Source organism: Salmo salar, chromosome ssa01, assembly GCF_905237065.1.
Source record: "Salmo salar chromosome ssa01, Ssal_v3.1, whole genome shotgun sequence".
NCBI classification, from domain to species: domain Eukaryota; kingdom Metazoa; phylum Chordata; class Actinopteri; order Salmoniformes; family Salmonidae; genus Salmo; species Salmo salar.
The window spans coordinates 39095576-39110781 of record NC_059442.1 but is presented as its reverse complement, the minus strand read 5'-3'; the positions used below and the strand labels follow the sequence as shown (position 1 = coordinate 39110781).

Sequence of the window (15206 nt, the reverse complement as noted above, 5' to 3'; positions counted from 1 at the left end):
ATTAATAACAATGTCTCACCCCATGTTCAAGAATGGTATTTTTGTCACTCATTTTACGTTATTTGAAAACTAAATCATCTCCAAAATATTGATATTTTTTTAAACAAAGCGATTATTAATTTAGAATGATATAAAAGCCCCTTGGATATTCTCCCAGATATGTTATTAACCCTGTTATTAGTAGGACAATATAAAAAGAAACGTCCTCTCACTGTCAACTGCATTTATTTTCAACAAACTTAGCATGTGTAAATATTTGTATGAACATAACAAGATTGAACAACTGAGACATGAACTGAACAAGTTCCACAGACATGTGACTAACAGAAATGGACTAATGTGTCCCTGAACAAAATCAAAAGTAACAGTCAGTATCTGGTGTGGCCACCAGCTGCATTAAGTACTGCAGTGCATCTCCTCCTCATGGACTGCACCAGATTTGCCAGTTCTTGCTGTGAGATGTTATCCCGCTCTTCCAACAAGGCACCTGCAAGTTCCCAGACATTTCTGGGGGGAATGTTGGGCATTTGTTGTTGCCATCTTGTACCTGTCCCGCAGGGGTGATGTTCGGATGTACCGATCCTGTGCAGGTGTTGTTACATTTTTACATTTTAGTCATTTAGCAGACGCTCTTATCCAGAGCGACTTACAGTAGTGAATGCATACATTTCATACATTTAATTTCATGCATTTTATTTTTTATACTGGCCCCCTGTGGGAATCGAACCCACAACCCTGGCGTTGCACACACCATGCTCTACCAACTGAGCCACAGGGAAGACCTTACACATGGTCTGCCACTGTGAGGATGATCAGCTGTCCGTCCTGTCGCCCTGTAGCGCTGTCTTAGGCGTCTCACAGTATGGACATTGCAATTTATTGCCCTGGCCACAGCTGCAGTCCTCACGCAGATGAGCAGAGACCCTGGGCATCTTTCTTTTGGTGATTTTTAGAGTCAGTAGAAAGGCCTCTTTAGTGTCCTAACTGTGACCTTAATTGCCTACCGTCTGTAAGCTGTTAGTGTCTTAACGACCGTTCCACAGGTGCATGTTCATTAATTGTTTATGGTTCATTGAACAAGCATGGGAAACAGTGTTTAAACCCTTTACAATGAAGATCTGTGAAGTTATTTGGATTTTTACGAATTATCTTTGAAAGACATGGTCCTGAAAATGGGACGTTTATTTTTTTGCTGAGTTTATATTGGTCATGTTTGTCATGGCTCCCGAGTGGGGCACAATAGGATTGCCTTGCAGCTCTCCAGCTGTATCCACTGAAAGCGCGCAAGGTTCAAGGCACGAGGACCTGGGGCACGGGATGGGCCACAGAGCCGCACACAGAAGATGAACCTAGCCCATGGGGGGTGGACCCCCACCCCACCCCACTGGGTAGCACAGAGCAAGACTTTAAGGGGCATTGCACTAATAATGGCGCTGACTAGGGAAACATTCCCGCTGTTCTTAGTGCCAATCTGCACGTTCAAACTAATAATGGCATCTTTATGCTTTCGTTAATAAAATAATGATAAAAATACTCTTTCAAAATGCCGACGTTTATTTAGTTATGGATCCATAACGAATTACTATGGGAATAAATATCACTGAATTATAGAAATATTGGAACAAAGTTGTCTAATGAAGGTAAACAAATTGTTGCTTTCTGGAAAATACTCTTTCAAACACACACGGTCATGTTGTACAGCGCCATTAAGGCTATTATTCGGTAGCTGGACAATAAACTTGCCTAGAAGGAGGGTAGGGGGAGGATTCTATCGTCAAATGTATTTCTTAGTTAGGTTGGCTGTAACACAACCGGCCGTGATTGGTTGCAATTTCAGTTTAATCCACCAGAAAAGACAAAACAAATAATACCACAAAAAGTATTATCATGTATGACATCCGACCGTGATTGGAAGTCCCATAGGGCGGCGCACAATTGGCCCTGGGTTTCTTTCCCTCTAAAAACAGAAATAAATATTTTGGCCTTTACAAATATAATTTTGGCCTTTATTCAGATTACAATCGCTCACTTTCGTTTTTTTGAAAACAAAATAACCTCCAAAATCTCGTTATATATTATCAAGTTGATGACACAGTCATATAGCCGGCACCTACATAAAGCTGAGTGACTCACTCATTCATGGTTTTGGATCAAAATAAATAAGTACCCACATTCTTTCTGATAGTCTTTAATAAAGAAATGTTTTGGTTATCCTGACCTGGACACTATGTACAGATTATTATAGCCCATTATGGGCTATTAGCAGCACAATATACCTTTACCAACACCTCTCTGTATTTTGATACTTTGTGGATGGGGCCTCCCCAGTGGCCCCATCCACAAGTCACCGCATCGCAATGCAAAATGCGTTGCTACAGATACCCGTGCCGGCCACCACCCGGAGACCCATGAGGCGGCTTTTGGTTTCAATTTAGAATCCTCCAATCCTCTATATGTAATTATTGGCGGAGAGTCACGTCATATTTTTTGATATACTGTAGCCTACCGTAGGCGGCATGAGTCTCACTAGTGTTGAGTAATGTGCTGTTAAAAGTGGTGTAGGTCTTATTTATTTAAAGAGCATATTGAAGTTAGAAGCAATAGGATTTGAAGCAATAGCCTACAACTATTTTAGCACCGTTTCACGCTGCTCTGAGACAAGCATGGGGAATGGTCTTGATAAATCAATGAGATTTTTATTTTCACTGGATCTCCGTTTGGGTATTGGTTAGACTACAATTATACAATTAGGGTGTATAAATGTTATGCTCTTAGTGTAACCTTTGTTTAACAAGGCAAGTCAGTTTAGAACATATTCTTATTTACAAGGACAGCCTACTCCTTCCTCCCCGGCGTGCCCGCACGACACAGGGATTCTTTAGCTAAATAGCCAAGTACTGTAGCCTACTCCCGACCATCACGTTGTACAGCGCCATATATTCCGTTCCATCCTAATGGAAACCCAGAGGGTTTTTCGTTTTTCTTGGAATAGAAACACCATAATGTTAATCAAATTAATAAAGCTCAATTTCTTAAAATCAGTCCCATATACTATGTTCTTACTAAAAAAGGTTTTACATTCTCTAGTACGACCTCTATTGAAGGCTTTCAAATGCTTCTCAAAGATGCCCTCTGGTAGTCAATCTAGCATTAATGGTACCAGTGTTTCACACTTAAAAAACGTGCCATAAAATCCAAGCAAGCTGCGCCGCAGTACGCTGCAACTTTTAAAGGACGAACCACTGTACTATGACCCATTCTAACTACAGTTGAAGTTGGAAGTTTATAAACACTTATGTTGGAGTCATTAAAGCCTGTTTTTAAACCACTCCACAAATGTTTTCTTAACAAACTATAGTTTTGGCAAGTCGGTTAGGACATCTACTTTGTGCATGACACAAGTCATTTTTCAAACAATTGTTTACAGACAGATTATTTCACTTATAATTCACTGTATCACAATTCCAGTGGGTCAGAAGTTTACATGCACTAAGTTGATTGTGCCTTTAAACAGCTTGGAAAATTCCAGAAAATTATGTCATGGCTTTAGAAGCTTCTGATAGGCTAATTGACATAATTTGAGTCAATTGTAGGTGTACCTGTGGATGTATTTCAAGGCCGACCTTCAAACTCAGTGCCTCTTTGCTTGACATCATGGGAAAATCAAAAGAAATCAGCCAAGACCTCAGAAAAAAAAATTGTAGACCTCCACAAGTCTGGTTCATCCTTGGGAGCAATTTCCAAACGCCTGAAGGTACCTGTACAAACAATAGTGAGCAAATAACACCATGGGACCACGCAGCCGTCATACCGCTCAGGAAGGAGATGCATTCTGTCTCCTAAAGATTAACGTACTTTGGTGAGAAAAGTGCAAATCAGTCCCAGAACAACATCAAAGGACCTTGTGAAGATGCTGGAGGAAACGGGTACAAAAGTATCTGTATCCACAGTAAAACAAGTCCTATATCGACATACAACATGACCGTTACTCGCCGCTCAGCAAGGAAGAAGCGACTGCTCCAAAACCACCATAAAAAAGCCAGACTACGGTTTGCAACTGCACATAGGGACAAAGATCGTACTTTTTGGAGAAATGTCCTCTGGTCTGATGAAACAAAAATAGAACTGTTTGGCCATAATGACCATTGTTATGTTTGGAGGAAAAAGGGGGAGGCGTGGGGGTGCTTTGCTGCAGGAGGGATTGGTGCACTTCACAAAATAGATGGCATCATGAGGCAGGAAAATGATGTGGATATATTTAAGCAACATCTCAAGATGTCAGTCAGGAAGTTAAAGCTTGGTCACAAATGGATCTTCCAAATGGACAATGACCCCTAGCATACTTTCAAAGTTGTGGCAAAATGGCTTAAGAACAACAAGGTCAAGGTATTGGAGTGGCCATCACAAAGCCCTGACCTCAATCTTATAGAAAATGTGTAGGCAGAACTGAAAAAGCATGTGCGAGCAAGGAGGCCTACAAACCTGACTGAGTTACACCAGCTCTGTCAGGAGGAATGGGCCAAAATTCACCCAACTTATTGTGGGAAGCTTGTGGAAGGCTACCTGAAACGTTTGACCCAAGTTAAACAATTTAAAGGCAATGCTACCAAATACTAATTGAGTAATATAAACTTCTGACCCACTGGGAATGTGATTAAATAAATAAAAGCTGAAATAAATAATTCTCTACTATTATTCTGACATTTCACATTCTTAAAATAAAGTGGTGATCCTAACTGACCAAAGGCAGGGAATTTTTACTAGGATTAAATGTCTGGAATTGTGAAAAACGGAGTTTAAATGTATTTGGCTAAGGTGTATATAAACTTCCGACTTCCAACTGTATGTCTGCCAAAACTCTCATTATATAAATGGTCTAGCATGACAGTGAGTGTCTAACCTGTTTTAACCTCTTGTTATGTTAACATCTTGTTTTGTTCACAGTCAGATGAAGGAACAGTGTTTACCCGCACCCACCACATCGTACGCAAGACGACGCTGTATGACATGGATATCGACCCCACCAGGAAGTACGCCGCTATTGGTTGTCAAGACCGGAGCGTTAGGTGGGGGCCTAGTCTACCTGTCCTTGCTTGTCTGTCTCTGTTGCTCTCGATGACTTTGTATTGTTAGGTTCTAATTATCTGAGTAAATCACTCAACGGACATTATGAAAGCTAAAACAAGTTTATTTCTTCCCATAGACTCAATACAGCATTCAGACAAAACAGGTTTCCACTAACACAAGTATATATACTCCAATTTAGGCACTCCTCCTTCTCGCCGATCCTTACATATTTTATGCTTAGACAGGAAGACGAAGTAATAGGGTAATAAACCATAATTTCTCCCTTAAGGGGATCTGACCTGACCTCAACCCCTCATTTGCCAAATCCACAGATCTCCACCCGTATCCCCTATAGCAATCCTGTGACATCCTCCTGTCCACCCAACACATTCCAAAGCCATCAGGCTCCTACAGATAACCATTAACTTCTGATGTAAAAACCAGTCTCTTTCACCCCTCAGATACTATACTGCTGAGTATAACAATGTTCCAAGTTTAACCCAGAATCTATCAGCATGGATTTGTGTTTCTGTGTACGTGTGTTTGTACGTCAGTGTTGTGTGTGTGTGTGTCCACGTGTATGCATGTGTGCGTGTATATATTAGTGTGTGTGCAGGTGTGTTTCTTTGTGAGTACGTGTGACCTCTCTCCCTCAGTAATCTATCAGACTGTGCAGTCATCCCTCCCTAGCAGGTGGATTATCCCTTAACTCAGGTGTTGTCGACACAGGGCGGATGAGATTATGGGCCTTGCCCCTGGCTTGTTCTGTCTTTAGCTATCTGCAGCTACAGACATGCTGCTGTCCATGTGCCTGACCTGAGTTTATCCTACTCATGCCTCGGTCTGCCTGCCTGCACAAGTGTTTCCATCTTTCACTCACATACTCCACCTTGTGTCAACAACAGTAACAACACGCTATGAAAGTCAAAGTTAATATGGAAAATTATGTTAACAACCACCTTCAAGTTATAGTGTACTGCTTTATTTATCAGCTGGTGTAAATAGGAGGAATGTGGGAGAAGAAGAAAAGTCCAAAAAGGGCTTTCCCTCAGCTGGAGATACTTTAAGTCAACTGTAAACACACCTCATGCTACTATGAAAACTAGGACATCTCACTGCACTTTAATGATAAATGTAGGTTGTAGAGTTAAAGGGCTTTTGTTTAACAGACTCTGGTTTGTTCCTTATGTAACTAAGCATTGGTGCTTAAGAGAACCAATGGTTGACTGGCTGCCCTCAGCCCACACTCTGCCAACTGGGCCTTGTGGGTGGTTGTCTGCCAGCTGGTGGCTGCTGGTCTTTCCTTCCTGCACTTCGTGGAAATACACCAGTTAGGCTGTTAGTGACCCCATGTGGTCAGCTGGGGAGAGACATGCTTACCAGCTGAGCTGCTGTGCTGTTAGCACACTATGTGGCACAGAGTTCACTGACTCATGAACACAACACAGTCACATGTTTCCTTGAACTCCCTAGATCAGATGACTCAGTCCCTTGATCTGAAAGTCGTGGGGTCATAACCTTAACTGCTGAGGCAGGATGTAAAGTGTCTGACTTTGGGTTATCGACTTATCGTCCTCCATTGTCCTTGTGTAGAGACGCGCTGACAGTGGATAAAACAGAGGATTGATTAACCCACTGGTGCTTCAACAGCAGAAATGTCTTTGTGATTTACTCCTGGAGTATTGAGCTGTTGGTGTGTTTCATGTTGAGATCGAAACAGGCACACCTGCACTTCTGTATGTGGAGGTGTCAAGTCTCTAGACCTGTCCTTTTGTATAACTTTTAGTTCCCCTCCCACAGAATCTTCAACATCAGTAACGGCAAACAGAAGAAACTGTACAAGGGCTCCCAAGGAGAGGATGGCACTGTTATCAAGGTCTGCATGTTTTCATGTAATGTAGTGTCACTGCGAAGACTCATTTGACAGCACAGATTGCTGGTTTATAATAATGTGCACTACAAGTGGTGTTTATATCCTTCTTCTCCTCTCCTCAGGTTCAGACCGACCCCTCAGGGCTGTATGTGGCCACCAGCTGCTCAGACAAGAACATCAGCATCTTTGACTTCTACTCTGGAGAGTGTGTGGCCACCATGTTCGGACACTCTGGTAAAAATAGCCCATTTAGTTAGAAAAAAAGACAGCAAAATGGCTGAATGACAACCTGTAGTGTGTTCAGAAGGAGAAACCAGCTGGAACTCCTCTTTCTCTCTCCCTCGCAAATTTGTTTACATCCCTGTTGGTGAGCATTTCTCCTTTACCAAGATAATCCATCCACCTGACAGGTGTGGCATATCAAGAAGCTGATTAAACAGCATGATCATTACGGAGGTGCACTTTGTGCTGGGGACAATAAAATGCCACTCTAAAATGTGCAGTTTTGTCACACAACCCAATGCCACAGATGTCTAATGTTTTGAGGGAGCGTGCAATTGGCATGCTGACTACAGGAATGTTCACCAGAGCTGTTGCCAGAGGATTGAATGTTAATTTCTCTACCATAAACCGCCTGAAGTTATTTTAGAAAATTTGGCAGTATGTCCAACCGGCCTCACAACCGCAGACCACGATTAACCACGCCAGCTCAGGATCTCTCATCCGGCTTCTTCACCTGCGGGATCATCTGAGACCAGCTACCTGGACAGCAGATACACTGAGGAGTATTTCTGTCTGTAATAAAACCCTTTTGTGGGGAAAAACTCATTCTGATTGACTGGGCCTGGCTCCCCAGTGGGTGGGCCTGGCTCCCAGTCATGTGAAATCCATAGATTAGGGCCTAATTCATTTATTTTAATTGATTGATTTCCTTATATCAGTAAAGTTGTTGAATGTTGCGTTTATATTTTTATTCAGTATAGTTCTGATCGAGGATCAGTTTTGCCTTTTAGATTATAAAAGACCAGTGAGACCTTATCCTAGATCAGCAAACCTAATCTCAGACACTTAATTCATACTGTGAATTCCACAGATCAATTCTCTGTCAAAATGTCCTAATTGTCTTCCCCATGCCTTATATAAACTTGTCCATTCCCTTTGTGATTATTCTGAAGAAGGCCTTTGAAGGCCGAAACGTCAGTCTTTTAAACTTGTCTAATAAAACGACACATTTTAATGGTGAGCGAGCGTTGAGGCTTTTCCTGTCCAACGATGTCTACACATTTTTAGGTTGCACCTCTACTCACGTTGGTTGAGCACCTTCTTCTTCTTTCCATAACTGAAAGTGCCAGATGATTTAATCCTTTTCATTTGTTTGTCTTTTCTCTTTTTCACAGAGGTCGTGACCGGAATGAAGTTCACCAATGACTGCAAGCACATGATAACTGTGTCTGGTGACAGCTGTATCTTTGTGTGGCGTCTGGCCCCGGAGCTCAGCATCAGTATGAGACAGCGTCTGTCAGACCTCAAACAGAATGGCAAGCCAGTTCAGAAGACACCACCTCACAAACCTTGCAATCTCAGGTAGCTACCGTATTGGAACACATCATTGTAGAACAAGTACCTTGATTTACATTTCTTATTCCTGTTTTGTTGTCGCTGTCCTTATTCCTGTTAGCTCCAAGTGAAGCAAAAGGCCTCCTTGGAGTACCTAGTTAATTGGATAACATGTTTTGTGCTAGCTAATACCCTTAGAAAGCAAACATGGTGTTTGCATAACGTGATCACTGGATGAGAGACGCATTCTGAAGACAATTGGAGTGAAAAACAACTGTTAATCCTGTGTTCTGTATTATTTGTAAGACAGGCTTGTTGCTATGAACGTTGCTAGTGAATGACCAGTGTCCCTTTCGTAGCGTGTTGCATTATCAGAGACATACAGCCCCATTTGACTATTGCCTCCTAGTAGTATGATTGCTCTGTTCCCTGTCTGTTCTGTGCAGCACCAGGAGAGAGGTGCACAAAACCCCTCCCATAGTCACCATGTCCTCTGACAGCGACAAAGAGGTGGAGGAGGAGGAGGAGGGGATGGAGGATGGAGGAGGAGGATGAGGAAGATATGATCTCTCCTTACATGGTGTCAGGCTGCAGTGCAGAGGAAGAGACAGGTTGGTATCTCAGAAATAGATTTGTACACAAACAACACATTTGTACACAAACAATACACTGAGTATACAAAACATTATTGAATTTGTTTTAATTTAACCTTTATTTATCTTGGCAAGTCAATTAAGAACAAGTTCTGACAAACTGGCCAGGTGAATCCAGGTGAAAACTATGATCCTTTATTGATGTCACTAGTTAAATCCACTTCAATCAATGTAGATGAAGGGGAGGAGACAGGTTAATGAAGGATTTTTTAAGCCTTGACACAATTGAGACATGGATTGTGCATGTGTGCCATTCAGAGGGTGAATGGGACAAAAGATTTAAGTGCCTTTGAACGGGGTATGGTAGTAGGTGCCAGGCGCACCGGTTTGTGTCAAGATATGCAACGCTGCTGGGTTTTTCACGCTCAACAGTTGCCCGTGTGTATCAAGAATGGTCCACCACCCAAAGGACATCCAGCCAACTTAACACAACTGTGGGAAGCATTGGAGTCAACATGGGCCAGCGTCTATGCCCCGACGAATTGAGGCTGTTCTGAGAGCAAAAGGTGGTGTGGTGCAACTCAATATAGACTGAGTGGTATACAGAGTGTATATCTACAGTATTAAGAATGTGTTTTTTTGTGGCAATGTTGATGGCAGCACACATCCTGAAATATTGGTTGGTTTTGTGTTTGCTTTCCAGACACCTCAGACGAAAAGCACAACTCTCTTAACTCTCACGGCAGAGAACTGAAAAGGGTTAGTATTTCTTTGAACTGTCAAGGAATATTTTCCCAGTAACACAGTCAGTGAATATTCCCCTTATAAACTGTTAACTGTATGTCTGTCTGTCTGTCTGTCTGTCTGTCTGTCTGTCTGTCTGTCTGTCTGTCTGTCTGTCTGTCTGTCTGTCTGTCTGTCTGTCTGTCTGTCTGTCTGTCTCTGTCTGTCTGTCTAGGAGAGCTCTTTTGGCAGGCGTTCCTCCCAGGGCAATCATCACTGTGAGGAAAGGGGTCCCCGTCCGCGGCGCCGCTGGTCCAGAGGCATGGTCAGCATGGAGCTGATGGTCAAGTCCATGTTGGACCTCAGACAGCTGGATTCCTTCGCCATGCCCCCCTCCTCCCCCAACAAGACCAAGACCCAGCCTGATGCTTTCAGAGACCCATTCAGGGAGGATGAGCTGGGTAGCACCATCAGCCTGCAGCCCCTTACTGCATGGGTGAGTGGATCACAGAGAGAGGGAAATATCCAACCACTCGTGGAAGGACAGTGGAAGTAAAGTGGAATTCAAAAAGGCTTCTTTGTCTTCGTCCCAAATAGTACCCTAATCCCTGCACTACTTTTGACCAGGGCCCATAGGAACACTTAAAGGTAGAATAAAGTATACTTTTTTGTTCAAACCATCAGAACTAAAATGTCTCTGTTTGCTCCTTGCAGGGGGATGAGTCTGAGCAGAGGTCCCAGCAGCGACCCCACTACATCATGTTCTCTCCACAGACCCCAGAGACAGGCTCAGTGCTCTACCCCGAGGGCTGTGAGGACAGGGTCAGCTTAGCTGGCAGGTAAACTCTCTCCATTAGTGCATCTCATTTTCTCCTCACTGTATATGGCCAAAAAATGACTGCATAGTTGGGGCCTTTAGTTTTCACTGACCAAGTGCCTCTGACCTTAAACTCCTGGGGTTGTATTCAGAAAGCATCCCAAATTACACTGAACAAAAATATGAACACAATATGTAAAGTGTTGGTCCCATGTTTCATGAGCTGAAATGAAAGATCACAGAAATGTTTAATGTGCACAAAATTTGTTTTACATCCCTGTTAGTGAGCATTTCTCCTTTGCCAAGATGTTCCAACCATCTGACAGGTGTGGCATATCAAGAAGCTGATTAAACAGCATGACCATTACACAGGTGCACTTTGTGCAGGGGACAATTAAAGACCACTCTAAAATGTGCAGTTTTGTCACACAATGCCACAGATGTCTCAAGTTTTGAGGGAGCGTGCAACTGGCATGCTGACTGCAGGAATGTCCACCAGAGCTGTTGCCAGAGAATTGAATGTTAATTTCTCTACAATAAGCCGCCTCCAAAGTCATTTTAGAGAATTTGGCAGTACGTCCAACCGGCCTCATAACCCCAGACCACGATTAACCACGTCAGCCCAGGACCTCCACTTCCGGGATCAGCTACCCGGACAGCTACCCGGAGGAGTATTTCTGTCTGTATTAAAGCACTTTTGTGGGGGAAAACGTATTAGGATTGGCTGGGCCTGGCTCCCCAGTGGGTGGGCCTGGCTCCCCAGTGGGTGGGCCTGGCTCCCCAGTGGCTGGGCCTGGCTCCCCAGTGGCTGGGCCTGGCTCCCCAGTGGCTGGGCCTGGCTCCCCAGTGGCTGGGCCTGGCTCCCCAGTGGCTGGGCCTGGCTCCCCAGTGGGTGGGCCTGGCTCCCCAGTGGGTGGGCCTGGCTCCCAATCATGTGAAATCCATAGATTAGGGCCTAATTCATTTATTTCAAATGACTGATTTCCTTATGTGAACTGTAACTCAGTAAAATTGTTGAATGTTGCGTTTATATTTTTGCTCAGTATAGTTCTGATCTAGGGTCAGTATTGCCTTTTAGATTATAAGAGACCTTATCCTAGATTAGCAAACCTAATCTGAGATACTTTATGAATACCAGCCTCCTACATATCAGATACAGTAGTCCATGTATACAGTATACCTAGTCCCAACCCATATATCCACTATCTGTGTTTCCTCTATAGTGAGTACCTAGTGAAAGAGCTACTGCCCGGGCCTGAGACCAGCAGGAGTGTGAAGGGGTACCAGAACCACAACCAGTGGAGCCAGGGCCACCATGACAAACACAGCCCAGACAGCGCCTGCTCTGTGGACTACTCCAGCCCAGACAGCCAGCAGCAGCCTCCTGGAGAGGGTGAGACTCATGCACACAGAGGCATAGGATCTTAATTTGACCTAAAATATTACAACAGCAACAGTTTTTGATGTTTAGTCCATAATGTTGCTTGATCGGTGGTTAGGCTATTAGCTGGCCAAAAGTAGACTTTATGAAAAGTGCAATACTGTAATATAACCGTGTTAGTGTGGGTTTTCAGTGAATTTATGTAAATCACAAAGCTCATCTGCATTTCCTGGATAAGTACAACAAACTATTTTTATTCACCAATCACGATTCAAAACAGATGTTTTTTTTTAACAACTCTGGATATCTGTGTGTTTTCTGTGTCGTATGACTACAGTTCTAACAGGAAAATAAACTTCTTCAAATCTATTTTCTCTGTGTCAGACTCTGAGCCCACAAAACCTCTCAGTGTGGATGGGAACTCCTCTGAATTGGACATGGAGGAACTGGAGGAGGAAGAGGGGGGTGTAGGGAGGGGAGAGGCCAAGGGGACAACAGTAGTACCTAAGACCCCTGACCAGGAGGCCTTCCTCAAACAGCACTTTGGCAACCTGGCTGAGCTTAAAAATCCAGGTAAGAACAGCATCTATGTCTCTCCTTGACTGGTATAAGAAATGTGGTGGAAACTCCCACTAGCCCATGCCTCCACCAATTCAGTGCTTTTAGATTTGTGGGAGGTAGTGAACGAGTGCACACTTCAGGAGAAAATAGATATTATTGGGATGCACCCAGAGAGATTCAGGAAAGCTTCCCTTTCAACTGGCACATGGAATATTCAATTCAAACTTTATTGTCCACACAAATTAATTGTGCAGCCAGAAGTACATTAGACACAATAGTATACACATAGAGACACACACAAGTTTATAGTACAAATATTTCACATGTATTCATTGCATTTCTCCTCTTTGATTGTCAGTGAGCCCGACCAGAGTTGTCACCCCTGACAGTGTCAGCATCTCCTCCAAGTTCCTGTCCCAATGTTCTACTGGAAGGTATGCCATACCTACACTACATGGCCAAAAGTATGTGGACACCTGTTCATCGAACTTCTCATTCTGAAATCATGGGCATTAATATGGAGGTGGTCCCCCCTTTCCTGGTATAACAGCCTCCGCGATTCTGGGAAGGCTTTCCACTAGATGTTGGAAAGTTGCTGTGGGGATGTGCTTCCATTAAGCCACGAGCATTAATGAGGTTGGGCACTGATTTTGGATGATTAAGCCTGGATCACAGTCAGCGTTGCAATTCATCCCAAAGGTGTTCGATGGGGTTGAGGTCAGGGCTCTGTGCACGCCAGTCAAGTTCTTCCACACCGATCAACAAACCATTTCTGTATGGACCTCGCTTTGTGCACGGGGGTATTGTCATGCTGAAACAGGAAAGGGCCTTACCCAAACTGTTGCACAGAATCGTATAGAATGTCATTGTATGCTGTAGTGTTAAGATTTCCCTTCACTGGAACTAAGGAGCCTAGCCCGAACCATGAAAAACAGCCCCAGACTGTTATTCCTCCTCCACCAAACTTTACAGTTGGCACTATGCATTGGGGCAGGTAGCGTTCTCCTGGCATCTGCCAAACCCAGATTCGTCCGTCGCACTGCCAGATGGTGAAGCGTAATTCCTCACTCCAGAGAATATGTTTCCACTGCTCCAGAGTCCAATGGCGGCGAGCGTTACACCACTCCAGCCGACGCTTGGTGTTGTGCATGGTGATCTTAGGCTTGGTGCGGCTGCTCGGCCATGGAAACCCATTTCATGAACCTCCCGACAAACAGTTCTTGTGCTTCCAGAGGCAGTTTGGAACTGGGTAGTGAGTGTTGCAACTGAGGACAGATGATTTGTACGCGCTGTACGCGCTCGGCGGTCCCGTTCTGTGAGCTTGTGTGGCCTATCACTTCGCGGCTGAGCCGTTGTTGCTCCTAGACATTTCCACTTCACAATAACAGCACTTACAGTTGACCAGGGCAGCTCTAGCAGGACAGAAATTTGACGAACTGACTTGTTGGAAAGGTGGCATCCTACGACGGTGCCACGTTGAAAGTCACTGAGCTCTTCAGTATGGGCCATTCTACTGCCTATGTTTGTAAATGGAGATTGCATGGCTCTGTGCTCATTTTTACTTTGGGCCATTTAGTGTATCAGTTAGTTGACCAAAGAACATTCTGTTAAAACCTGTTTGGGATAGGGGGCAGTATTTTCACGGACGGATAAAAAACGTACCCGATTTAATCTGGTTACTACTCCTGCCCAGAAACTAGAATGTGCATATAATTAGTAGATTTGGATAGAAAACACTCTAACGTTTCTAAAACTGTTTGAATGGTGTCTGTGAGTGTAACAGAACTCATATGGCAGGCCAAAACCTGAGAAGATTCCATACAGGAAGTGCCCTGTCTGACAATTTGTTGTCCTTCTGTTGCATCTCTATCGAAAATACAGCATCTGTGCTGTAACGTGACATTTTCTAAGGCTTCCATTGGCTCTCAGAAGGCGCCAGAAAGTGGAATGGGGTGTCTGCTGTCTCTGGGCGAAGAACAGCAGGAGAATTTGTAAGTGGTCAGCCTGGGGACAGTGACACTGGAGATGCGTGTTCACGAGACTACTCCATTTTTTTCTTTCAGCCTTTGAATGAATACAGCGTTGCCCGGTTGGAATATTATCGCTATTTTATGAGAAAAATTGCATAAAAATGTATTTTAAACAGCGTTTTGACATGCTTCGAAGTACGGTAATGGAATATTTTGAAATGTTTTGACATGAAATGCGCTCGCGCGTCACCCTTCGGATAGTGACCTGAACACACGAACAAAACGGAGCTATTTGAATATAACTATGGATTATTTGGAACCAAAACAACATTTGTTTTTGAAGTAGAAGTCCTGGGAGTGCATTCTGACGAAGAACAGCAAAGGTAATCCAATTTTTCTAATAGTAATTCTGAGTTTAGTGAGCCCCAAACTTGGTGGGTGTCAAAATAGCTAGCCGTGATGGCCGAGCTATGTACTCAGAATATTGCAAAATGTGCTTTCGCCGAAAAGCTATTTTCAAATCTGACACCGCGATTGCATAAAGGAGTTCTGTATCTATGATTCTTAAAATAATTTGTTTTTTGTGAATGTTTATCATGAGTAATTTAGTAAATTCACCGGAAGTTTTCGGTGGGTATGCTAGTTCTGAACATCACATGCTAAT

The 15206-nt window shown here is 43.6% G+C and overlaps 1 protein-coding gene across 1 annotated transcript in view; it reads left to right on the top strand.

Moving 5' to 3' along the window:
* The window catches only part of mapkbp1 (mitogen-activated protein kinase binding protein 1), a 73302-nt gene that overhangs the window by 49968 nt on the left and 8128 nt on the right, over window positions 1–15206 (top strand). Inside the window, exons 15-25 of the mRNA XM_045694835.1 lie at window positions 4945–5066; window positions 6868–6943; window positions 7063–7174; window positions 8338–8524; window positions 8944–9050; window positions 9794–9849; window positions 10049–10309; window positions 10528–10652; window positions 11854–12023; window positions 12396–12584; window positions 12931–13006. Of these exons, the coding sequence (XP_045550791.1) occupies window positions 4945–5066; window positions 6868–6943; window positions 7063–7174; window positions 8338–8524; window positions 8944–9050; window positions 9794–9849; window positions 10049–10309; window positions 10528–10652; window positions 11854–12023; window positions 12396–12584; window positions 12931–13006 (1481 nt within the window). The remainder of the gene's footprint in view (window positions 1–4944; window positions 5067–6867; window positions 6944–7062; window positions 7175–8337; window positions 8525–8943; window positions 9051–9793; window positions 9850–10048; window positions 10310–10527; window positions 10653–11853; window positions 12024–12395; window positions 12585–12930; window positions 13007–15206) is intronic.